At 33.6% G+C, this 27,624-nt stretch overlaps 2 protein-coding genes across 7 annotated transcripts in view; both read left to right on the forward strand.

Moving 5' to 3' along the window:
* Positions 1–2,476, forward strand: part of LOC142984344 (uncharacterized) — a 61,566-nt gene extending 59,090 nt beyond the window's left edge. Inside the window, exon 2 of the mRNA XM_076131883.1 lies at positions 2,263–2,476. Coding sequence (XP_075987998.1) covers positions 2,263–2,312 — 50 coding nt within the window. The 3' untranslated portion in view covers positions 2,313–2,476. The remainder of the gene's footprint in view (positions 1–2,262) is intronic.
* Hr3 (nuclear hormone receptor 3 ROR-beta) overlaps positions 1–27,624 on the forward strand; it is a 138,461-nt gene that overhangs the window by 75,406 nt on the left and 35,431 nt on the right. For 2 of the 6 annotated variants that reach the window (XM_076131876.1, XM_076131877.1), the window contains exon 1: positions 3,967–4,143. The exons of the other annotated variants lie outside the window; for them this stretch is intronic. The gene's annotated coding sequence lies outside the window, so the exon portion shown is untranslated. Of the gene's footprint in view, positions 1–3,966; positions 4,144–27,624 lie in introns of those variants that run through there. 6 annotated transcript variants of the gene reach the window in all.

Below are 27,624 nucleotides of genomic sequence, written 5' to 3' on the forward strand. Positions count from 1 at the left end.
CCATGTTATTTTTTCCTATATTTCCTAACTTTCTCTGTAAACACTTATAACAAAGCATTAACTTATCTAAGCTCAAGTATTTGGGCTCGGCTATGAATCACTCTTACGAGTCTTACATAAACTCATCGAGAATATTGCTTCATTATATTAGAAGTTAATAACTTTATATTAGAAACAAAGAAGACCGGTACCTGTATGACAAGATGTATGGATGTGAATGTAGCAAGGGAAGTTTGTAAGGATCTGATACTTAAGCTTATAGGGATGTTTTTAGATTTAATTGGATTACCTTTTTAACAAGTTACAGCTCGTTTAGCTGTAACTAGCTGAAAATTGTTTAAGTAACCCTTTTCTTACAGTCATGTAAAAGCTAGCTTTTGCTTAAAAAATTGAAGAAATATCATCATCATAAAATGTTTTGAAAAAACAAGACGAGAATCGAATGGAGTACTTCGCGATAGAAACAGCTACAGGCTATTTGACCTTTAAGTCAAAAGCATTACAATATAACCAGAATCGAACCCGCGACAACACGATATCACCATAAACAATAATCAAGTTGTAAACACTGCATGGGATCTGAACCTGGGACCTTTATGGCAAAGGAAATGATATTTCACTCTATCAAATGAAACGGGTTTCAAATAACAATTGTTTGTGTCAACTTTGACCTTTATGGCACTTTAGAAGAAAAATTTTCATACATACATAAACGCATACGTTTTTGAAAATCCATACATATTTACATAAAACCATGCCCTTTTCCCCATAGGGGTAAATAAAAACCAAAAACCATTTGCTATGATGAAGAACTGTTTTAGTTTCATACACATCTTAATTTTTCCATACTATTAATAACGTTATAAGGAAAAATAAGTATTCCTGAATTTAATTATTGCAAAGTAATTGAAGTAGGTATAATGTATGAAAAATTTATGAAAATGGGTGTGTCATGACACGTTTACACACCTCTTTTGCAACTGTAGGTAAAATTAATTTACATATAATTTTCATTGTATCAGTATTCGTTCACTGTAAAACTGAATTGTATTAATTTTAAATTGATTGAAACGTCAAATTAAAATGTCATCTTATTTACGAATTTTTATAACCTATAGTAAATTTTGCAAGCATTTTTTTAGCTTTTCAGACTCAAAATTTATAATATTATTATTTCAGACTTGCTAAAATGTCTATTTTATTTCAAATATTGAATTTAAGTTCATGCCCATAATTACATTGAACTATCTTCATAGCCCAAAAAAAACTTCATCAGAATTTTACTAAAATCTCAACGACACGTAATTAAAACGCTATATTTAAAAAAAAACATTTTCACTAATAAACTAAAAGCAAAAAAAATCCCGCTCTAATTAACGTCAAAAAAAAACCGCGCGAATCCATTCGCTTTTTAAAAATTTAAAAAGTAAAAACGGAAAGGGTGTTCTGTGGCAGTCAAAGATTTTCCCTTTTCAGCGTTAAAAAAGTACCTTGTATGAAGCCCGCATTCCACAAAAGATTAGGCCTCACACACACAACTGCACACTGCACACGTGTATTGTGCACGTGTACACATAATTATGTGTGTGCATGTCTGACGCACACACTAGCGCGCAGTGATGTAATGCCTCCGTTGACGATGGCAGACATTTTTTATACGGTCTGACGCAACGCTTTTTTATAAGCGTAGCGGTTAGGCCGTTTTCAGGTTTTTCTTGATACGTTTTATACTGGTTCTGTAGTAGTTTGGTAGTGGGTTCGGTATATTTTTATTCTGAATATTTTTAAAAGTGTTATTTTACATTTTATTACTGATTTCTGACCGAGTAAAGTTGTTATTGAAATCGTTTAGTATAGATATTCAGATATTAAAATGTCCTTGATTTAAATAATACTGTACAAACTAAATTTACTCGCTTTTTCATTAATATTTAATTTTTTTAATTTTTTTAATTTTTTTTTTAAACAACTCCCGCACTAAGAATTGCTCTTGTGTCGCGGGGACTTTTACAAACATACAAACAACGGACACAAAGCACAACCAGACCCGAAACAATTATTTGTGGATCGCACAAATAATTGTCCCGTGTGGGAATCGAACCCACGACCTCCCGTTGCAGTGGTATCGGCGTGGCGACCTAAACCACTGCGCCACTGAGGCAGTCATACACTACAGCATACCACTATTTATTACTATCTAGTGTAATTAAACTATGTATTTAAATGTAACATTTGAACTAACAAATCTCTTTTTTCTTCCAGGTAAGTTACCGAGAATACAACCAACAAAACTTTGCAACAAGGGTTTGTAAAAAATTAACATAATAATTAAAATACTCGCTACAAAATGTACGAAGTGTGACTCGATCCTTACGATGCATATACCACACATACAAAACACTGTATAACTGTAAAGCAAGGCTACACACAAACGCAACAAGGACAGGTCAATGCACTCCGTTGCCTTGCACGAACATACCAGCAATATACAACACCCCACTAGTGCGAGCGAGACGGCAACACTCCACTCAGTACATCTTTTCAAACGTGGAACCCTCTGCGTGCGACAAAGATGACGCCATACCGCCGGAAAGGGATAGATATATAAATATTATGACTGTTATTTCACTTCCTCTGCTGTGATGCAACAGCAATTTTACAGTAAAACATCTATTTTGAGACAAACATTCATTTTATTTTTAGGATTTCGTAATTAGTAATTACTTGTATCTTAAATACGCAGGTGTGTGTTTTATATTAAATTCAATTTGATCGTACGATTGAAACATATTGAATCATTTTACGATTTATTTATGCATTGTTCACGTCAAATATTTCAATGAAACAGCAAGACAACACACAAATATACTGTTGCGTATTTTCATTAATACAAATAACGGCTCTTTTTATTCATACAAAACAAATTGGCCAATCATTTAAATGGCGCAGTAAAATTAATTACAACGCCATCTACCGTCGGGTAGCGACACTTTATCATTGATGAGTTATTGCCTATCACGCATGTCCTCATTTTCGGTCAATTCTCGCTACAAACGAATCATAAACGGAATGTTTTATTGCAAGAGAATTCCGCTAGTTCAAAACTCTAAAGTTTATTCTAGTTTCGAGGAAAATCGATTAAAAATGCCATAACACAAAGTACGCATGCCCTAGTTTTAGTTCTGTGGAAATATCACTTCTTTTGTGGTGTTTTCAGCATACTCTGCAGTACATTTGAAAAAATCGGTAGGCCTAAGGAACGTGCCAAACCGTGTGTCATTGAACCCCTTCAAAAAGCTGCCGTGTGCCAGCGATGCATCACGAAAATCAACCTTAAAGTTCCATCCCTAGCGTTGAAAATTACACTCCATATTTTTAAAAAGAAGAGTCCATTTTGAAAAATCCATCCCGACACTTACGCTCTTTCGTTCGAATTCAAAAATGTAAAGAAGCGCACACACTTGCACTTGTATATAGCACACGCACAAGAGCGTTAGTCGATGTATAAAGAAAGTACGTGTGAGCTTTCACTGTGTTGCGTTACACAACCTCATAGCTCCGTCTTTTTTTAGCACGTACAAAAACTATCCCCCTCTCGCTCCCCCCGACTGTTATGTAATAACGGTTGTTGTGATTTAGCAGCGTAACATTTTTCTCTTCAAACCGCTATGTCTCAGATTTTTAATCTGTCATTTTAGATCTTTTATTTTGATTAAAAATTCTTTAATTGTTCTTGAGATGTTATCTTTTTACGGGCTTATTAGAGTCTAATGAGAATTTTAGTGTACAGTACAAGTAATACGGGATATGAGATATTATTTTTTGGGATATTTTCGTTTGAAAATGTTTAAATAACGATAGGCCTATAAATAAGTTCCACATGCTGTCAAAACGTATGCATTGCACACACACTGGTGCGCGTCGAGACGTTATGTGTGGCTCACTCGGTGTGGTGTGCTTACGGCTGTATTCATTTCCTAGTTGTTCCCCCGATGGCCCGCTTGCAACATCTCGGTGTGAGCGGGTCCTTACAAATTCGGCGCGTACTAAAAAAACTAAAAAAAATTCAGTGCTAGTGTTGTGTTATCTGTGGTGTGTGTTGTGCAGTGAAAAAAAAATTAGGCAGAATGGAATGATTCCGAGGTTTGACAGTTCGGCTTTTTTTTTCTATAGCGTTGACACAACACGGCGATCGTTTTGGCGGCAAATATTCTTAACATTTTTTTTTGTAAATTGTTTATTTTAAATCTAATTAGTACTCATTATGCAATTAAACGCCGTGATTTTGCATGTGAAAATGGCCGTTAACGGTAAAAATAACTGTTTGTTTCGTTATAAACTTTTAAATTGGTTACGGTAGCTAGCTAATGGAATAAGCTGTTATGTGATGTTTATGTTTAAAATTAGACATTTTTAAAACTTCCCAACAACAATTAAAAGTTATTTAATAATGTAGAAAGTGTTATTACGTTATAAAATAATTATTATTATGCAATTTTATTTTATTAAGACAAATAACTACGTATAATAAAAAATAATGAATTATTTTATTAATATGACATCAGAGTGGCTCGAACATCGACGGAAACCAAATATTATTAATAATTTTAAAGTTATTAAAAATATAATCAACAATTGTTAAATTTTTAACAATATTAAATACTTTAGGCATGTTTTTGTTTACGAATTATTCTTTATCGGAAATTGTTTGTCGATAAATTGTAAAGTGACGAACGCGTTATATAAAATTTGCACAAACATACAAAAATGTAATAACAAGGATATTTGTTTAGTTTTATCTTCAATAACAATGAATTTTTGTTATGCGTCAACGTTTTTAAAGTACCTAGAATGACTATTCGAATGTAATGTTGAACAAACCTACTTAAGTTTTATAAATGGTCTCTTTTCTACTTTGTAGCAACATAAATTATTCTTAATAACCCGGAATTTAAAGAAAAATACACTAACAATATTATAGGTAAATAAAAAATCCCATTATAGCTTTTTTCCCCAAATAGTTACCATTTCTGTACATGGCAACAAGCTCGCTATATTATTTAATCATATTTAGCCAATTCTTTCCTGTCATTCATAGACACATAATAATATATTAAGTATTATCTTAGTAACTAAACAATTTTTAAAGTACTGACCCTTTATAACTATGAGACGAAATCATTAGAGCGGTGAGATGCTGGCTCACTGGTGACAAACAAACATATTTTATTATTATTAAAAGCCTAGTAGTTTAACTTGCACCTTACATGCAAGTGGTTGCAGGTTCGAACCCGAGACAACTCACGAATGACTTTTCCAAGTTATGTGTGTATTAGAAATAATTATCACTCGTTCCAAAGGTGAAGGAAAACATCGTGATGCAACTCAAGGCCTGAGGGTTCTTTAGAACAGTTCTTGAAGGTATGCAAAGTCCTCAACCCTTATTTGGCCAGCTTGGTGGACTCATTGACTGATACACGTATTCAGCCAGTGGTCTACTTGATTTAGGTACTTTATTTTGTAAATACACATTATTATTCATAATAATCTAAGTAATGTGTTTATTTCAAGAATCTCTACTAAATTGTCAGTCTATAGAAATACAATTTTTTTATTTGATCTTTGACAGAGTCTTACGTTTACGTTTTTCATAGAATTATTATATAAATATAGGTCAGAAATTCCCGTAATATAATATTTGAACAGCTTTAAGGAACATTTAGTTGGAAACTTGGTTTTATCAGTACATAGATAGCAGTTATCGTTAACGTTTGTGGTTACACACATAATTGGTACTTTATAATTAATATATTTAAATATATTTTTTATATGTAGGAAAAAAATGTTAATAATAATAATAAATTTAACCCATTAATGTCGCACTACTGGGTCTTCTCCCGGAATGAGGGAGAAATTAGGCCTTGAGTCCACCACGCTGGCCAATTGCGGGTTGGGGATTCTGCATACCTTCAAGAACTGATCTAAAGAACTCTCAAGCATGCAAGATTGCATCATGATGTTTTCCTTCACCGTTGGAACAAGTGATAATTATTTCTAATACACACATAACTTCGAAAAGTCATTGGTGTGTTGCCTCGGGTACGAACCCTCGACCACAAGCGTGGGAGTTGCAACTTAAATAACCCGGCTATCAGTGCTCTTACAATAATATAGTAAGAAAATAAAATAAGTAACAATGAACAAAACAATGTCTAGTTAATTTAGAAACTAAAAATATATTTTTTACTCGTGTGTATCAGTTTTAAACGGTTGCCATGCCAAAAATAACATGTTGTAGATTGTAAACAGAATGGGTGAATCACGGAAACGTCTAGTATTTTGTTAAATAAAAAACAGACTCATTTTTATAGTAAAAAGGTTTTGCTATAGTTTGTGGCTGTGGCTTATGTAAATAGGAGATTTGTAAATGAATATATTTACTCGGTAAAAAGATTTATATACAAGATAAAAGTGCGAAAACAATGCGAAAAACTGTCAAAAATAACTGTCAAATCAACTACTTTCATAAGTACTTAAAACATGACAGCCAGGAAACACACTGACATCTAACCTCAGCAACAATACCAAACTATCGAATTACAAGGGGACATAACTATGCTCCTCTCTCTCCCACCTACTGCGTTACAATGGATAGAAAGAGACGGGTATATTTAAATTGTCCAAAGATAATGGGTGACCTATTTTCGGGCCACGTGGCGCTTGGAAAGCGTTCTTGCAATTTCCTTTAGTTGAAGATTCGAAGGGGTCAGTTATAAAAGCTTTTATAGTTCAAGCAATGTATACTTTTGCGTGTCCTATTTATTAAAAACAGGATCTCTCCCTCCCAACTGAATAACAGATAACTCATACAAATTACGAAAGCTGTGTGAGTTTTATAAAAAGGGGCAAGATTTGCGTATTTTTCGATGTAGTTTAAAGTTGTTTAATACCAAATGCCTTTAAATTATTGCTTACAGTCTTAAATCAACAATGACTGAGATTAAAATAGCTACAAACATTTTGAAACTTGGAGACCAACAGTTTAATCACTTACTTGCGGTCGGTCACCCATCTATAAACTAAAAATTACAGAAGCTTAACTTTCTGATCGTTTAAATAATCATAATACAATACTTTCCTACTGCTAGGCAAAGATTTTCTCCTAGAATGAGGGTAGAGTTGAGCCTTGAGTCCACCACGCTGGCCAAGTTCGGGTTAGGGATTCTACCTTAAGAAATGTAATAAACAATTTAGGCATGCAATGTTTCATCACGATGTTTTACTTTACCGTGATTATCAATAAAAGGTATTTTTCTATACTAGTAGTTTCTTAGTTAGTAAGAAAATACATTTTACGTGAACATTGCAACATAGCGTGTGTGAGGCGCTAAAGCACGCAACAGAAATAAATATGTAGGGCTCAAACAAGTACTGACCTATTTCTTAACTAACTTACTAAATAAATCGATTGTAAACCTTATTTGTAAGGGTGTATGATTGGTTTTGAGTTTGTACTTTGCGTTGTGACAGAGTTTGTAAATGCATTGTCTTGAAAATATTTTGTTGTGGCTATATTTTTGATGTGACTTGTAAAAGGGCCAAATAGTGTCACTTTTTAAGAGTGACTGTAAAAATAAATGAATGTGTATTTTACATTTTTTTTGTGATTTTTGGCTACTTCTTAATATGTACTATAAACAAAAAAATATATATTATATTATATATGTATGTCTATCGATGTGAATGAGACGAGAAAAATTTGTAAGAATCGTAATAATTGGCGTTCTTAGTCTCTGCCTATCTTTATGGGAATAAGGATGTAATTTTATGAATTTATAAGAAAATAATGTTAGTATTACTTGTTTCAAAAGGTAGTTATTTTGAACAATTTCATAGCTTACCAAGAAATACATAACTGTATAGTTAGTTTTTCTTCTGAACTGTAAAAGTACAGTTAACTGACGCGAGTATTGTTATGAGACAAATAGACAAAAGACTGGTTAAATAAAACATTTTGTTCAGAATTACATTGTTTTCTAAGAGTTGTGGAAGTAAAGGAAGACTTTGTAGTATATTTTCCTGTAGCAAACATTTTCAGCATAATAAATTTAACTGTCCCACTGCTGGGCAAGGGTCTCCTCCCGTAATGAGGGAGGATTTAGGCTTTGAGTCCACCACGCTGGCTAAGTGCGGGTTGGGGACTTTGTATGTCTTCAAAAACTGTTCTAAAGAACTCTCAGGCATGCAAGGTTGCATCACGATGCTTTCCTTCACCGTTGGAACAAGTGATAATTATTTCTAATACACACATAACTTGGAAAAGTCATTGCTGTGTTGTCTCGGGTTCGAACCGTCGACCACTTGCGTAGGAGATGCCAATTTATACCAAAATAAAGAATGCTCAATAAATGATATCCTCTGTACGTGAAAGATATATCTCATTCCTGAAATTCACGAACTGGGGCGGAAGTAACAGTTTGACCTCGAATCCGATTGAACCTGAATTCAAGGTCGCGAGGTCAGATTAGGGCCGTACGAGAGCTAGCCCAAAACGTGTCAGGCTGTGACCTGTTTGACCTCGTCTGTTTGGGGTCAAATTATGTTTTGTTTTTGACAATTTGCTTCAAAATTAGGGTGTATTTGATGACTGTCTGTCTGACGTTTAAGGTCGCCACGCCGTTATCATTGCGGCAGGTTATAGGTTTGTTTCCACACTGAACTGCTGAACCGATTTTGATGAAATGAAACAAAACAATAGTTTTATTTATTTTAATGGTAGAAAGTAACATTGCCTGTTTGTGGATCTCGAGGCTCGAAACAATGATTTGTGGATCACACAAATAATTGTTTCGAGACTAGTTGTATTTTGTCCGTTTGTATGTGTGTAAAAGTCCCCGAGACAGAAATCATTCTTAGTGCAGGTGTTGTCTTTAAATTGGGACAGGAAACCAACTAAAAGAATGTCCAAACATTACGAAATACGCATCTTTCCATATTTTAAATTAGAAAGTGTTCAGTGGAAACGAATATGAATCATACGCATAATTAAATGCAAGCCGAGTTAAGGAAAACGACACGAATTAAATCTATACTTACTAATATTAGCTGAAGGGTTTGTTTGTTTGAACGCGCTAATCTCAGGAACTACTGGTCCGATTTGAAAAATTTCACTGTTAGATAGCCCATTTATCGAGGAAGGCTATAGGCTATATAACATCACGCTACTACCAACAGGAGCAGAGTATCAGTAAAAAATGTTACAAAAACGGGGAAAATTATGACCCATTCTCTCTTATGTGACGCTAGCGAAGTTGCGCGGGTCAGCTAGTACAAAATAAGTTGTAATAGAGAATGCAATACAGTAAAATAAGTATTAACTTTTTCTTCTTATCGTATGGTTAGTGGTCAACCTAGTGTCAAAGTTGTTCAAGCTGCCTGAAGCCTTTGACGTGGCTTAACGACAGTTATCTTAACTTACAACAACTGGGACCGACTTTTTACGTGCCCTCCGAAGCACGGAGACACCCAGTTCAAATACCACTATGCGGTCACCCATCTATGGAATGACCGCGCCAATCGTCGTTTACCTCGTGTATATCCTTCAAAATTATAGAAGAATCTAGAATAATCTCGAAAGAACTTCCCATTTATAAGACGCCATTACGCGTATACGCTTTAATAAACAATGAGTAATCCAAATATAGTTGTTGCTATGTACGATGACGATATATAAAAACAATTTGTAAATATATGAAGATTATTGTTATCAATAAAGTTTGTGGGAACGCCAAATCAATATGATAATACTGTCTTACAATTTGATTACGTTCCTTAGTAACCAATACATACATACATACATAATATAACGCCTTTTTTCCGGGTAGGCCGAATCTAAAGAATTTGATCCTTACAAACTTCCCTTGCCTCATTCACATCATTTTATCTAAAAATATTATTAAGGATTTCATCTTTTTACTAACTTTACTTCTCATATAAAATATATTTGCTGCTATATGGCTAGATATTTATAGTTTAGTGAGCCATTTTCTTTCAATAATATGACCTGACCTGGCAGTTAAAGGTGCTCACAAAATTGCATGAGAATCCGCCATTTTCTCTTGGGAATACATCATTTTCCCGGGATAAAAGTAGCCTATGTCCTTTCTCGGGTATCAAAATATCTCCATACCAAATTTCATGCAAATTGGTTCAGTAGTTTAGGCGTGATTGAGTAACAGACAGACAGAGAGGCTGAGTTACTTTCGCATTTATAATATTAGTATAGAAGTATAGATTATTTCATCCTTCACACAGACAACACATCTAATAATACAAAAGTCCTAGCAAGAGAATTTCACTAGAATTTTTTCACACACACACAGTACAGACGCCGCGACGCATACGAATGTAGTATTACTAAACTAGACATTTCTAGATAGTCCTTATTACGTAACAATGACCGTCGCATTACTTTCTTGAATTGAAATGAATTGTTTTTTTTAAGTAGTTTTTTTAAAAGGTCGTACATTTTTTTTATCTGTGTACATTTAATTTTTTTTTTGGTTTCTTGGTTGTTATTTTTTTATAATCTGTCCATATGTACATAAAATCACGCCTTCTCTCCATAGAGGTAGGCAGAGACCAGAGAACGCCATGGGTCTCCTCCCGGATTGGGGGAAAGGTTATGCTTTAAAACTTATACAACGATAGAAAATATTATTTTTTCTTATATTAGTGTTATATTTATTTAATTCTTATTATTGTTTTGTCAACAAAATGAGACATTGTTTTGACTACTACGAAATACAGATAAATAATATAACTATGCAGACATCTTATCACGATATTGATAAGAAAATACCTAATATTTTTACCGGATATTTTTCTTTCATTGACTTTCATCATATCATATTATAATAACAGATACTATTTAATCGGATCTTTCATTCGAAAACAAATATACTCGATTTTTTCTATTATAAGGATAAATGAAACTATCGTTTTGTGAAATTTTATCGAAATCGGTTCAGCAGCTTAGCCGTAAAAGTAAAACAAGGGGACGCAAAAATGTATAACTTTTTAATCATTTTAATTTCCGAACTAAAAATAAATAACTTAACTTCAGTATTAGATTTTAAAACAAACAAATTGAAAATCAAAATTCCTTATCCAATAGCATTCTACTCTTATTCTAATTTAATAAATCCTGTCTTCGAACAAAAAACCCTTCGCGAAAAGGGACTCTTTAAAGACTGTTCCTCCTAATACGGCCTCACGTGATTTTAATACAAAAATCTTTTGTAAAACACACTTTAAGACCCTTTTTTGTATTCCTCTTTGAATCTAACCTTGGACAGACGAGAGGGGATAGCCAGCTCGTTACGTGCAAAGCCAGGCGGCAAGCCATTAGGTAACCGTCTTGAATACGATTTCATAACATGTAATAGACGCATAACCAACTTGTTTTATGTATTAATTAATATTTATGCGCTAGTTGGTTCAATTAGAGCAATTTTGTATGAAAAGAGAAAGACTGGCAGCGCCATCTCTTATCGAGTAGCCAAAACTATAAAATGTAATCTATGTTAATTACGTATTATTCGTGTTAAAAATACAGTTTTGATACATCATTAAATATAAAAATATTAATCAGTAATTGTAAAGGTAATAAAAAAATGTTAGTAAAACTAATTAGTGTTAGTTACATAACTCGATAAGAGATGGCGTTACACGCCGTTACACTACGCTAGGTCACCGACCGACCATCTTCGTTATGTCATATTTTTTTATCGGTAAATGCATAGCCTAGATAATCGTACAGTGACCGAATGCAATTTATTTATATTTCTATACCTTTGTTACTAAGAACACAATGTAGTATGTCCAATTGTACACGATAACATATATAAAGTTAAAACAATAGGTGAGCGATTAAATGACACATTAGTTTAATTGTGAACTGTAAGTTGACTTGTTTTGAAATATATAAGGTTTGTAATACATACATACATAACATCACGCTCGTGTTGCCGGAAGGTGTAGACAGAGGTATATGAAATTTACCTGAGGTTTGCGATTTACAATATTAGTCCCATGTTATAGGGAATCTATTGCCAAATACCGGCCACGATGCTAAACTATGGGTTACTATTGATAATAATCTAACATAAATTTGAAAATAGCACTTTGACCAACCCGGGAATCGAAAACGAGATCAAGCATAGGCTAATTTTCATCAAGAAACAACTCTTTAGCAGCTAAACTTATGTCAATGAATCTATGTACGCGAGCGTAGCCGCACGTATCAGCTAGTTTAATATAACCCTAGGCAAAACTGTATACTCTCTTTACAATAAAAAGTTACAGTAAAAAAAATAATCGTATAGTTTACCACCCACATCTACAGTATACCTACCAATACCTCAAATTATAATCTATACTAATATAAAGCTACATTATAAAGCTGAAGAGTTTGTTTGTTTGATTGTTCGTTCGTTTGAACGCGCTAATCTCAGGAACTACTGGTCCGATTTGAACAATTTTTTAAGTGTTAGATAGCCCTTTTATTGAAGAAGGCTATAGGCTATATATCATCACGCTACGACCAATAGGAGCAGAGTACCAGTAAAAAATGTTACAAAAACGGGGAAAATTATGACCAATTAGTAAAGATTCTCTCTTAAGTGACGCAAGCAAAGTTGCGCGGGTCACCTAGTCGTATATAACTATTAGAATGTAACAAAAAATACATATGTATTTAAAAACCCATCAATTATGTACTAGCAATAAATCATACAAGTATTGTATAGAAATTATACGTTGTATCAGTGTATTTTTTGAGAAAGAGTGTAATGCCGCCTACGGAATTTTCTAATTCATTTGATATATGTAGTCTTTGAGAAGTACCTAGACTTCTTACAAGAAAAAAACAGTCTTGAAAGCCTTTAGTAAGAGGTTATACTCTGCTATTCAATATTTTATGTCTTCTACACATTGGCTTATTGCTACATCGATACGTATAAAATGACTTGACCTGACTGACTGATAATAAATCGCACAGCCTAAACTATAGAAATTAGAAACATAAAATTTAGACAAAGGATGCCATTTATAATGTAGGCACCCGCAAAGAAAGGATTTTTTTGTAATCCACCCCTAAAAGGTTAAAATAGGGGATGAAAATCCACTTTTATTTTCTTAACTTTTACAGCTTCACTTTTTAAAACACACACGTTATACTTTAGGATTTTTCTTCAGATGAATTATAATTATTTAGTTATTTGAAGTCAGTAGTAGCAATTGGCAATCTCTTCAAATCGTGAAGACATGCAACTAAACAGGTGCCGTTTACATTACTAACACATTAGTAATTATAATTTGTTTGTCTACATATTTGTCTAGTAAGGCCTGAGAGAGGCTATAACACAAACGATTCTAGCTAACTTAGCCTGAAATCTACAGACTGCTAGAGTGAAATTTTGAGGGAAACTTTTCATATGGTTAGTGTTCATCTTAGAGTCTAACCCCCGGTTTCTGAGTACGTTTAGCGGTAGTTTATCTATTCAATAGCATTTTTTTTGTATGAGGTTTAATGCTATTGAATAGATAAACTACCGCTAAATGTACCTCAGAAACCGTGGTAGTTCAATACTTAAGTCTTAATCTTACCAACTTTGAAAATAACTAAGCATACTTGATAGAAGTCACAGTAGTTTAAAATAGTCTTTGAAGGTAAAAGTTTTAAACCTAAGGCAAGGAATTAATCTTCCGAGTCTTATGTAGTATTATATGTTATTTATAGAAGCTGAATTTGTTTCAACGGTGAAAGAAAACACTATGATGAGATCTTCCACACTTAATAGGTTATTAAAATACTTCTTAAATGGATTCTAAGCCAATCAAATACTTGACCAGCATCATATGAGACTGTTGCCCAGCAGTGGGATAGTAATGGGTTACATTCCTACCTCTTTCCCACTGCTGGGCAAAACCCTTCCGTTCACGCAACCAATTTTAGCCAAGACCTATACTTTATTGTGTCATCGACCCATCTCTCATTCCTAAAGAGTCTTCTCAAAACACTTACAGAACAATCAACATTAATTTGGTCATAGTTGACTATGCCTTCATTATCCACTCATAAGGTCTCTGTCCTGTAGAAAGAGACAGCAACACTATCCCCAAACAAAAGAAAAGGACAGCGATATATTTTTGTCAAATTCTTCCCGATGTTTTCAACGACCTTTGCAAATTGAGATAAAATTACGTTCTGTTTACAAATTTTGCGTAAAACAATGACGTTTTATGTATATAAATATGTACTATTAATGTACTGAGTTTCCTTGATGGAAAAAATATATGCGTCATATTATTATAGTACGATAAGCTCGCGTTGGGGTCAGTCACCGCAGTTTGGCAATTGAACTTTAGTACCGCCGTTCAACAATAGATGGCAGTGTTTTAATTTCGCTTACTATTTTGATTTGTTTCATAGAATTCGAGGTTTCTAGAGTTTTCTAAGTTCAGTGTGCTGTTGTAGTGATTTTTTGTGACTGTGTGTGTTATATCAAGATAATGGATGGTATAAGTTGGTATTTGAAGTCGTTTCGACCGATTATAATAATGTTGAATGTTTTTGTTAATTAATTCGTACATTTACAGTTTTCCGGCATTTTGCTAGATAGATTGTGGGAAAAATAACCTATAATATTCATTTTTGTGCTAACTGATAAGTTTTTCATACATTAGATTTGTTTATTCAGTATTTTTAGAGGCAAATTGTGTAGTACTGTTAGTAATATGAGCATAACCTCATATCTAATTTAGTTCACAACATCAAATAGGTAATATGGCGTCCTATGACGTCACTGAAATACCGTGACACGCTTGATTTAAACTACGTGTTGCCAGATTTAAAATAATCTACAAACAATATCTTATCTCGAGTGGGCGCGTCTTTAACAATCTCATTCAAAAAAAATTTTTTCGCTATTCAAATATCGCTCCATACATTACCAAAAATAGTCATACAATCTTACATGATAGGGCAATTCAGTCACGGTTCATTAACCCCTACGTATTTGACCTTTAGTACTTCTACTTGATACGAGATGGCGTTGTTTTCAAAGGTATTTCCCGATGTCTGGTTTGAAGTGCGTTGCTCTTTGTTGAAGGTTGTTAATCCCGAGATATGTTTTGGTAAAAAGCTTGGAAAATTAAGTTTCTATTGTTAATATCATGTTTGTTTGTTTGTTATAATAATAGATTTGGGTTATATTGATCGGATATTCCCTGTGTAATTTGGATATATAATTTATTGAACCCGGAAACTCGTTGCGTAGAATTTTATTAGCGGCAGCCATGATATTTTTGGTTATGAATGTGAATGAATTCTTTTGGTATGCTTTCATATTGATTTTAAGGCTTCAACGCTATTATTCATTCAATTTGATATAATCTATTAGATAAAGCGCTGTTTAGGTACTCTTTTAACGATATTTATTCACCTGAAAACGTTTTTCAGGTAGACTTCAAATTGTGTTCAAACTTTCCTAATTACACACACATACATATTATCACGCTTTTTGGCTTTAAGGATAGGCAGATACTAAATAACGCCACTAGGTACGGTGTAAGACATACATATTTGTACTAAAAAATATTTATCCCATATTGGACTTTAAGACACGATATTTGGGAAATATTCAAGTCGTTTTATATTACTATCATCTTTAGCTTTAAATTACTATAGAATTTGACAAATAATTAATAAAAATATGCTTCTTTTCTAGTCTCTTTACCTCTATATGCAAAATGCGTGATTTTATGTATGTATGTTTGTATGTAATAAAAATATTCTTCTAAATAATTGGGAACTCCCGCTAACCTTAGGTCAGCTGTCAGTTTCAAACCAGAGTTACAGCCGTCAAGTGTTCGCGGGATCAACGACCTGACAATTGAAAATACCTATGAAAACCTCCGGTTACAACTGTCGCTCGTTTAAAGGGAAAAGCAAGGGCTTTGCCCCACACTGTGATAATTGTAGGATCAGAATAACCATTGATTTATAAAACCAATACAAAAGTTATTTGAGATTTTATTGTCAATTTCTTATTTACGGATTTCACCTCCTTTGGGGTGAAATTTCCAAAAATCTTCTCGTACCCTCGGTTTCTGAGTACATTTAGCGGTAGTTTAAGCTATTCAATAGCATTTTTTATATGAGTTAAAACGCTATTGATTAGATAAACTACCGCTAAATGTACCTCAGAAACCGGGGGTTAGTGATCCTCTCCACTTCCTAAGGGAATCTTAATATCAAATTTCAACTTTCTACGCTCAGTAGTTTCGGCGACTTCTGTACTAATTGACAGCCAAAAAAATATCCTATAACTGTCCCATTGCTAGGCAAGGCTCTCCTGAACTCTCCTCCCATAATGAGGGAGAGGGTTTCAAGGTAAAAAATACCCCAGTTGCAACAATTTGGGGTAAATCTACAGGAAGATCCACTTTTCCTGTTGTACATTAACAATTCTAAGTAACAACTTAATTAATGTTAAAATCGCAGTTATTTTTCTAGGCCAATGGCACACTTTTGGCCATGAGTAATTGACCATGTTTACTAGTAATTCAAACACGTAAGTACGACCTAAATTTTGCTGTTGAGGATAATAATATGGAATTTTATGACATAAGATCATTTCCTATTATTTCTGCAGATTCTGGTCTTTATACCGTTCGTGTGAAACAATTTTCCGGGATGACACGTAGTTTATATGTTAATCTATCAGTGTACCAAATTCTATTAAAATCCATCCTGTAGTTTTCTCATGAGAGAGTTTCAAACGTACTTGAAACAGACATAATATTAGCTTACGCTCCCGAATTCGTCCGCGTAAAAAGGTATTTCATGATAAAAAGATCCTATGTGTTAATCTAGGTTATAATCTATCTCTGTACCAAATTTCATTAAAATCCGTTCAGTAGTTTTTTCGTGAAAGAGTAACAAACATACATACATCCATCCTCTCATACTTTCGCATTTGTAATATTAGTAGCAAGCGAATTTATATAAGCATGTATGCATATAACTTTGTTACTATTTCACGCAAAAACTACCCAATAGATTTTGTTAAAATTTGATATACAGATAGTTTATAGCTTAGATTAACACATAGGATAGTTTTTACCTCAAGAAATTATTTCAAACGAAGTCACGGGCAAGTATAGTATAAGGCAATAGTAGCAAGTAAAGACTTGTTATGTAAGGTCATCGACCTCTGTTTGGTAGACTGATAAATAGAATATTTGTCAACATTATACTAAAGTATTACGTACATTGAAATAATGAATCATAATAATGTTTTTTTAGGCTTTACAAGACTTACAAGGTTCGAATTCCATGTCAGACATAGTTTGGGAAAATCTCAAAAGCAAATTGAGGATAATTTCTACTAATATGAGTATATATTGTGATGTATTTTTTTATGAATTGTCCCACTGCTGGGAAAAGGTCTCCTCCCAGAATGACAGAGAGTTTAGGCCTTGAGTCCACCATACTGGTCGAGTGTGTGTAATACTTTTATTGATATAAAATGAGGAGTAATTCTTATTGAAGTGTGAAGTATGTGTTATAAAAATAAATCATCTTTATCTACATTTCTTATATAAACGTAACTTAGTCAATAAATAACTGTTTATTCGCGATAAATGAGGAAATCGAAGACATTGTTACATTATTGTTATTATAAAAGAAGAAATAAATATCGTAAGTAATTGTACAAGTAATTGTCAGAAAATAAAAACGGGTATCGAACTAACTTACCAGAAATCCAGACTTAACACAACTTGGAAAATATAACCACAAACCAACACTTAAATTCTCAAAAAATAACTGTCAAAAACTGGCTTTCTGAATTTAAATTCAAAAAGACTGTCAAAGTGACATTTTGATTTTTTAATCCAAAAAAAAGTTTATAAATATTCCAGACCTAACACAACTTGCAATTAATATGAACCCAATACAGTATTCCATTTTCAAAAAAATAACTGTCAAAATCTAACAGTCAGATTTTTAATCCCAAAAAAAAAATTGTTTAAAAAAAAATAAAACAAAAATTTGCTTTATTAAAAAATCATACAAAGTTTTTAAAACCGAATCATCATGATGCAATTGTCAATGGCGATAGTAGGTGACGTCACTCGCTCTCTCGCTCGCACATTATAAATAAGCGGTTCACTGGCCGGGTCGATGACTGCCAAAATTGTGGGGTCAACGAACGACCGCGCGACGGTTCATGTTGTGTTTCTTCGCTATTTTTTTACTCTGTTATATTTTTAAGGAAGACTGTGTAGGGTGTTTGCCGGGAAAATTCGTATCGCGAATTTTTTTGCGGTGATTTTTTTTTTAAATGAGGAAATGGTTTTTATTTTTTGTTGTTTTTTTTAATGCAAATGTAAGGTTATTATTTTTTCGGTAATTTAAACTGGATAAGTATGTAGGAATAGTAATTTTAATAAATATTGAGGATGCTGTATTCCCAGATTTTTCAACAAGAAAAAATATTAAGTATTTTAAAAATATATTCTTTGAAATCCGTTTTGAAGTATGTAAATTAAAATTTTCTATAAAATAATCCTGAAATCGTACTAAAATATCCATTTTTGACAGCAACTTTAATAATTTAATTTCTTCTATCATTAAACACCAACTGTATAATTAAAAAGGAAACTAAATTATAATGAATACTTAACAAGAAATGTGTTAATTAAAATATTTCACTTAATAACTTCTAGAAATAAATCAAAAACGTTAAATTCTCTACTAGGCAGAATTTCTTAGAGGTCAACGAACTTAGTGTTAAAGCGATGTGGCCTAGAGCTACTAGTCTATGCTTAACGTTTGAATTCTGAATATAAAATAACGAAAAATTACTAAAAATAAAAATTGAGTTTTTTTGTCTATGAAAATCGTAAAAGGTTTCTTTTCATAGTACAAAACAGTTATATTTGAACTACTGGTAAAAACATTAAAAATGAATTTACTACTACAATATTATAAAATTCCCAAAAGCATATAGGTACCTATTTGTTGGAAAAAAATACATTTCTCTAAAAAAAGTAAAACTTTCTGAGACTACAACAAAAAACAACTTTTACCTAATCTCATAAACTGCTGTACCGATTTGTATAAACTTTCACCTTTTTAGAGCAATTTATCATTAAGCTGTGTTACTAGGGGACCGGGCTAAATGACTTAATGAATACAGGCCAAGTCACGGGCAATTGTTAGTATATTAATGGCCAATATGACTCAGAGTTAGGCCTAACAATAAAAAAGTGAGTTTTGAAATATTTCGCTCGTTAGGTTTTCGTAGCATCTCCTGCTCAAGCGATTTAGGATTTTAAAAATTTACACCAATGACTTTTCCAAGTTATGTACCTACATACCTCATATCACGCGCTTTTTCCCATAGGGGTAGGCAGAGACCAAAGAACGCCACTTGGTACGATCCTTACAAACTTCCCTTGCCTCATTCACATACATACAAGTTGTCATACAGGACCGCCGGTTACGAGTAGCACCTGACCTTTTTGCAAGACATTGCAATATGATGCATGCATTAGAAATAATCATCACTTGTTCTAACGGTGAAGGAAAACATCATAATGAAACCAATGCCTTAAAGTTTTTAACAGTTCTTGAAAGAATAAAACAACTTATTATTGATTTGTTTCCATCAAAAACTGTTTTGACTTTTGCTTGAACAATTTTGACACTAGAGAACCATTCTGAAATAAGTACCCGAAGTTACATACTGACTTCGAACGGTGACTTGTCAGAATTTACAAGTCATTGCTCTAAATGGTTCAATGACCTCCTTATATACATACACCCTTAGGTATATAATCAAAATTTTTTGACAAGGGGGTAGGTTGTTAAGTAGGTATAGGTAATAGATATTTTTGGAAAAATATGTCGAATTTTTTTATAAATAAATGTCGTTATTACAAATATTATGCAATTTGAGACAATCTTTCGTATGACTAATATTAAAGGCTTTTTTAAGACTTATAGATAAGTGTCTGATTACGTATCTTATGAATAAAGTGGGAATAAATGAATGAAACAACTGTCAAAATTACATTTGTTAAATTAACCAGTGTTTATTTAAAAGTGGTGAAATTTGCCGTTATATCAATATAATAAGACTTAAACCCTTTTACTTCCAGAAGTGTAAAATACTTTCCTTGAAAGAAAACTCAATGTACTCTTTACCGCGGTAGAAAAACGTCACAAGACAACAAAAAAAGCAAAACCCCAAACGATTTTCTCGTACCGAAAGTACGATGTGAAAAATTTCCGGGTTCAAACACCTCAAGTCTCGTCACCCCCTCGTGACGTCAGCTGGGAGTCGAACCCGCACCAAGGCCAAGCCCCCGAAGGCCGTGCATTGACCGACCATTCACCTACACATTCAAATTTATATAACAGCAACTAGAAATAGTGGAATGACCTATGAAATTGGGGTGAATCACTGAGCCGTGGATTATTCTAGCAATAAATAGGTCTAGATTTGGAAATTAGGTTTTTAATAAAGTACTAGATTTGAATATCATTGATATAACCTAAGTACTCATCATCAAAATCAACTAAATACAAATCAAACGATGGTTTAAAGCAATAACTTTTAAAAGCTATCAAAAACGTTAGAATATAGTTCACTAAGAATTGCTCTTGTGTCGTAGTTATTTTTACAAACATATAAACAACGGACACAAAGTACAACCAGCCCCGAAACAATTATTTGTAGATCGCATAAATAATTATTTCGTATGGGAATCGAACCCACGACCTCTTGACGCAATGGTAACGGGGACCTAAACCACTGCGCCGTAAATGCAATGGGCTGAAAAAGATAGATATATACATATTTTTGAAGGAATGGTTCTTCAAAAAATATTCATGTGGAAAATATAGTTCTTTTCATCAGTAACTATGACAGTAAACTTTTGAAATTTTTTATCAAAGGCCCGCAAATTTTATCGTTGAAAAACCGCAGTACCTCTATGTTATCTATACAAGTCATTCACCTTTCGAAACGTGATGCCTACCACGTTGTGACAAACCAACGAACTCTCGTGAATTTATTATATATTTTATGTTGTCATAGGCTCGAATACCTATATCTAATATATAAAATTCTCGCGTCACAGTTTTCGTTACCGTACTCCTCCGAAACAGCTTGACCGATTCTCATGAAATTTTGTGAGCATATTGAGTAGGTCTGAGAATCGGCCAACATTTATTTTACCCCAAAGTAACACTATTTCTAATACACCATTGACTTTTCGAAGTTATGTGTGTATTAGAAATAATCATCACTTGCTTCAACGGTGAAGGAAACATCGTGATGTAACCTTGCATGCCTGAGAGTTCTTTAGAACAGTTCTTGAAGGTATCCAAAGACCCCAACCCGCACTTTGCTAGCGTGGTGGACTCAAGGCCTAACCCCTCCCTCATTATGGGAGGAGTCCCTTGCCCAGCAGTGGGACAGTTTCAAGCTTTTTTCAGTCAGCAAAAATTTGTTGCGTCATATTTTTCATCAAAAAGGTTATTGAACAGAAATAAAAATTGTAGCGATTAAAACAACATTAGGCAAGTAAATCCGGATATAATCATTATGGGCTAAGGCCCTCGAAATAAATAATTACATAATAATAATGAAAAAACCATGGCAATTTTTTTGTCCATACAAAAATATTTGATACTATAGATTATTCGTCTCAGTTTTGAGTAGTCTGTCTACCTCTATGAGAACAAGGCGTAAGTTACATACATACATATTAAACATCCATATTTCAGCCATTAACAATGTTAGTCCCATGTAATAGGGGGCGAGCCTATTGCCATATACCGGGCACGTTAACAAACTCCGGACTACTATTGAGAATATCCCAACAGTCTGAAAAATTTTATCATCACATTAAATTGACTGACCCGGGATTCAAACTTAAGACCTAAAATTGCGGATTTTTTTTATTATACACATTTCCAAACTCCAGACTACTATTGGGAATATTTCATAAAAAAATTGCAAAAGCGTTGATAGATCATTTTCGTACCCGAGAATCGATCCCAAGACCTCACAATCCACAGTACATCACACTTAACTATTTTTCTATACGAATATTATTTTCATAGCGCAAAACATAGTGAAAAAGTATAGGTCAGTATAGTTGATAGGGTTCAATGACTGATCGGCGACCGCCGAGTTTAGCCGAAATATGCCGAATCCTACCGAATCTATGTTAATTTTAAAAAGTAAGCATTTTTTTCTGCACATTCAATCCGCCATATTGCTTTTCACGCGCGCATTTTTGAAACTGTCAGCTGTAATTCGAAGCCTAATCTAAACATGAAATATTGTTAATTTTGCAATTAAATTAGGTTTTAATTTCGTAATTTTAATTGATGATTAAGGTAATTAGTGATTTAGGTAATTTCTTAGTCAAGTAAAATTATTTCATAAGACAAATTTTACTTTTTTTGCAGTTTTAAATTGTGTACTCTAAGCCAAAAATTACTATGAAATCAATATTATAAATGCGAAAGTTTGTGATAATGTATGTTTGTTACTCTTTCACGCAAAAACCACTAAACGAATTTTGATGAAATTTGGCTCACAGATAGTTTATAACCTGGATTCACGTATAGAATATTTTTCATCCCAGATTTTTCCACCCTGTGTAAAAAAAAGTAAAGGAACAAATCACTAAAAATACCATCTTTAACTATCCTAAGGTTTAATACTAATAACTTTACTCTCACACATCATATCGTTACCTATATCTCAAATAACACTAAACGGTCACCCATCTATATACTATCCGTGGTAAAGGTCACTTAACCCCATCGTTCACCGACCTATACCCCACAAAGCCTCCATATTCAAATTCTACTTCATCAATCAAGATCAATATAATATTTTTAACGCATAAGGTCCTCAACCCGTGGTGGAATGGCCTTAAGGGCGGCAACCCCTAATTTTAATGAACTCACATAAACTTTACTCTATATTCGAGAGGCTCGTGTGAGTGTTAGAATAAAAATGTTTCTATATTAACGTATTTTGATATTATTACAAATTTGGGTTTGATTCCCATTTGAGATAAATATTTGGTTACATACATGAAATCACTCTCATTCCATAGGGGTAGGCAGAGGCCAAAGAACGCCACTTGGTACTTACAAACTTCCCTTGCTTCATTCACATACATACATGTTGTCATACAGGACCGCCGGTTACGAGTAGCACCTGACCTTTTTGCAAGACATTGTCTTACCTGAAGTTTTCGTATACTTATAATAGCTTTAAAAATCTTCAAAATTATACTAAGAATTAATAAAACTATTTAAATTATATATTTTCCTTTTTGTCATTCGTTATATTCGTACGGGTCCGACGGCTTATATTCTTGGAAAAAATATGACATATTGTACAACTATAGTCGAACAACTTAGTAGAAAGCCCTGTAGGCAAGGTTTGTGACTGACGGAGTTATACGAAATTTTGTATTTAGAACACCGGTGAAGTCTTATTCAGCTGAGGGTGGCCTGTATGATACAGCTACTTTATTTTGGATATACAACTGAAGTCTTGATAAATCTTGCATGCTGAAGCTATACTTAACACAATAGATTTTGCCTGTGACCGCATAGAGAGATTTCTTGTAGTAAAATGTATTAAAACAGGTTATAATCTATCTGTGTACCAAATTTCACTAAAATCTATTCAGTAGTTTTTTTGTAAAACAGTAAGAAACATCCTTATACAATTTCGCATGAATATAAGTAGGATTTTTTGTTTTTTTTTTAAACCACAGACTAATAGATAATCATATAGTAAAATCAATCAATAGATAAATCTATGGTTACTTTTTACGGCCATTACCATATTTGCAACTAATCGATCACGCATTTATTTATTATAGTGATCTCATAGAATTACTGAGTCATATTAGTCATATTTTAAATATTTGATAGTTTGCATGACTATCTAATATTACATACTAGTATACCCTTGCGGCTTCGCGTGTATTTGTTTTTTTTTAACCCATTACTGTTCCCCTTCAGGGCAAGGGTCTCCTCCCGTAACGAGGGGTTAGGCCTTGAGTCCACCACGCTTTCCAAGTGCGGGTTGGGGACTGCATTCCTTCAAGAACTGTTTTAAAGAGGCAAGCATGTAATGTTTCATCACGATGTTATAGCGCCCATAGCCAGTTGCGCTCACCGGTCGGTAAACGATCTGTGGACTAAGCAAACCTTGACGCGGTCATTCCATAGATGGGTGACCGCATAGTGGTATTTGAGCTGGGCGTCTCCGTGCTTCGGAGGGTACGTTAAAAGTCGGTCCCGGTTGTTGTCAATTAAATTAGCCACGTCAAAGGCCTTCGGGCGGCTTGAACAACTTTGACACTAGGTTGACCACTAACCATACGATAAGAAGAAGATCACGATGTTGTACTGCTAGGTAAGAGTCTCTTTACCCAGCAGTGGGACAGCAATAGCAGCAATGTGAGCAACATGATTACTCATTCTAAATCCGGAAAACCATAGATTTCTACAAACAAAATTTACTTTTAAAAATAGAAATGTACCATTAGGCACGGTTTTGGCAATCGTATTTTTGTTTCTTAAAATTTGAATTTAGAATACTGTTATGACGTAATGTTTTTACGCGCCAAAACACTGTCTGGTGGCGTGTTCAGCCTAGTTTAGGGTTGCCAGTGGAAATAATGTCGATTGTAAAAAAAAAAGATTTTTGACAAGATGTATGGATGTGAATGAGGCAAAGGAAGTTTGTAAGGATCGTATCAAGTGTTCTTTGGTCTCTGGCTACCCTTATGGGAGAAAGGCGTGATATTATTTAGGTACATATGTATGTGTGAGTAGATTTTTTTGATGACTGTTAAATTCGTTTTACAGTTGTCAGGTATTTCGCAACTAAATGAAAGTTTACATTAAACAAAATAATTATGCGTATACATCAAAAAATATCTTTCAAGGCTTTTAAATGCGTATTTTTAAACAATAAAATCAAACAACGCACTTTTTGAAAAAAGAAACACATGCGAAAAAAATTTCAAGGCATGCTTTTTTCTTTTTTTTACACTCCTAATTCAAAAGACATACATTGAAAAACAATTGCCAGTACGACAATCGTAAAAAGGTTTTAAAAGGTACATACAATTAGTCACCTGTACTCGTTGACGCCCCATCTGCGTTGCGCATAAGCATGCTGTTTGTATGTGTGCGTGCGATGCGCATGTATGTACAAGCTAGTGTGTATGTGTGTGTAAGACTTGTTAGAAGTATGTGTGCGTGGTTTCTGATAGTATGCGTGTGGTGTGCTCGGTTCAGCGACCCCGGTGCGCAGTGGGGCAGCCGTTGACCCACCACGTGGGACGGTGGAAGGAACCGGCCCGTCTTATCGCCCAGCATTCACTTCCCGGTCGCATTTTTGTGATTTTTCCAACCTCTTTTTCTGCTAAGACTCTTTTTTCGCTTATGGCAACATTTTTTAGCAGTAACAGCAACATTATTAAAAAAAACAATTTATTGCCAAATATTCGAATTAGCCGCGTTCTATTTTTAAATGTCGACACATTTCGCGAATACTATTGTAATTGCAAAAACAAAAATCCAGTTTTATTTTTGAAATGAGATACGTCGTTTGTATGCTAATATTGGTGATTATAAACTCATAAATGTAGATCTTGATACATTTTATTATTTAATTAAGAACAGGTGAGATGGTCAGTTGTATTTACCGGTAAACGAAACGCGTTAAGCTTTAGTACAAGCAAACCTTTAAAATAAACGTTAAGGTTTTTTACGCCAAATTTTTTTTTGCAAGGCGCGTAAATGATCCCGATTTTAGCGTATTATAAGAACAGTTAAGAAACTGAAGGCTTTCGGGGTAAAATATCCTTGATATTAGGTTAATGATAAGATACCTGAATAACAAAAAAATACAGGTGTAGTTTTAATAAAGTATTTTAACAATGTAATAAAGAAAAGAATAGATTTTACCATTATCAACTAAGGCTACAAGATGAAGAATTTCGCATCCGAATTTACAAAATCCTTGTAATCGATCTGTTACATACATATATATAAGTCAAAACAAAAATATGTTTTGTATAATTTATGTCGTAGCCAAAATTGTCCTTTAAAAGATTAAAGAAATTGAATAGAAATATAAATACATAGAAATAACCTACCCATGAGTTACCTGATAGTGAAAAAAATTGTCCCGTTGTATTGTTTTTAGTTTCATAAAGAAATATTATGAAAGTCATACAATCATGTCGCAACTGGCAATTAATGGAAATTCGCGGAAATTGTCTATGGTCTAAGGTCAATGACTCCAATGATTCACGACGGTGCTTCCTCAACTATATTATTAGGTCATTATTGGTTTATAGTTAGTTAATTCATCATTCTAAACATAACAAGAAGGACGTCATTTTATCGAAATTTCGAGAATTTTCGCGAATCTACGCGATTTTTTTGGCGATACTTTTTCTAGGTATATTTTCGCTATTTTTTATTGCGATTTAAACAGGTTTAGGAGTAAATTCGTGTGCAGATATATCCGGATTATTTTTACCGCATGATTTCCTCTCATTCACTCAACAGACATACGAGGTAAAATCATTGAGGTAAAAGTTCACTCAAATCAGAATCAAACCCTGTAAAAATATATAAGTGACCACTGCTCTTAGTATCAGTATTCTACTCCCTCTCTATTCACTGTACATGAAAAAAAGAGGATTTAAGCCCTCCTTCAAACACCTCTTAGTCCTTAAAATTTCCATCTCAACTTCTTTCACCCCATTCTCATTCGTAGAAGAGGCCTATGGCTGGCTTCAATAGTCTTGCCTTTCTCCCAACTATGTTGGAGCTCCTAGTCTCATTGGGTACCGCTGAAATACCGCTAGGCCCAGCAGTGGGACAGTAATCTATGAAATCTATACTAATCTATACTAATATTATAAAGCTGAAGAGTTTGTTTGTTTGAACGCGCTAATCTCAAGAACTACTAGTCCGATTTGAAAAATTCTTTCAGTGTTTGATAGTCCATTTATCGAGGAAGGTTATAGGCTATATATCATCACGCTACTACCATTAGGAGCAGAGAACCAGTAAAAAGTGTTACAAAAACGGGGAAAATTTTGACCCATCCTCTCTTATGTGACGCAAGCGAAGTTGCGCGAGTCAGCTAGTGTATGCATACTAGCGAGGGAAGTCACAATCATAGCATAGTGTTTATCCGTATCACATGATAGTAACCCGGTTATGTGAAAGTAAATGTTAGTTCTGAGTTTAACGAGATGTTTTGTGAAAAATATATTTTATTGTTGATCTGTTTTGCTTGTATAACCTCGTTTTTGGATGAGGAAAATTTGATTCGGATTTTCTTTTAATATATACTTTATAAGTATACTAATATTGATATTGAAAACCTGGTAGATAACGGTTTTTTAGGTAGTTAAAGTTTGATGACCTCTCTCTCTTATTTGGTATAAAGCCTATACGCTGTTGGGGTCTATCTTTCT

The sequence above is a fragment of the Anticarsia gemmatalis genome, chromosome 27 (assembly GCF_050436995.1).
Source record: "Anticarsia gemmatalis isolate Benzon Research Colony breed Stoneville strain chromosome 27, ilAntGemm2 primary, whole genome shotgun sequence".
Taxonomy (NCBI): domain Eukaryota; kingdom Metazoa; phylum Arthropoda; class Insecta; order Lepidoptera; family Erebidae; genus Anticarsia; species Anticarsia gemmatalis.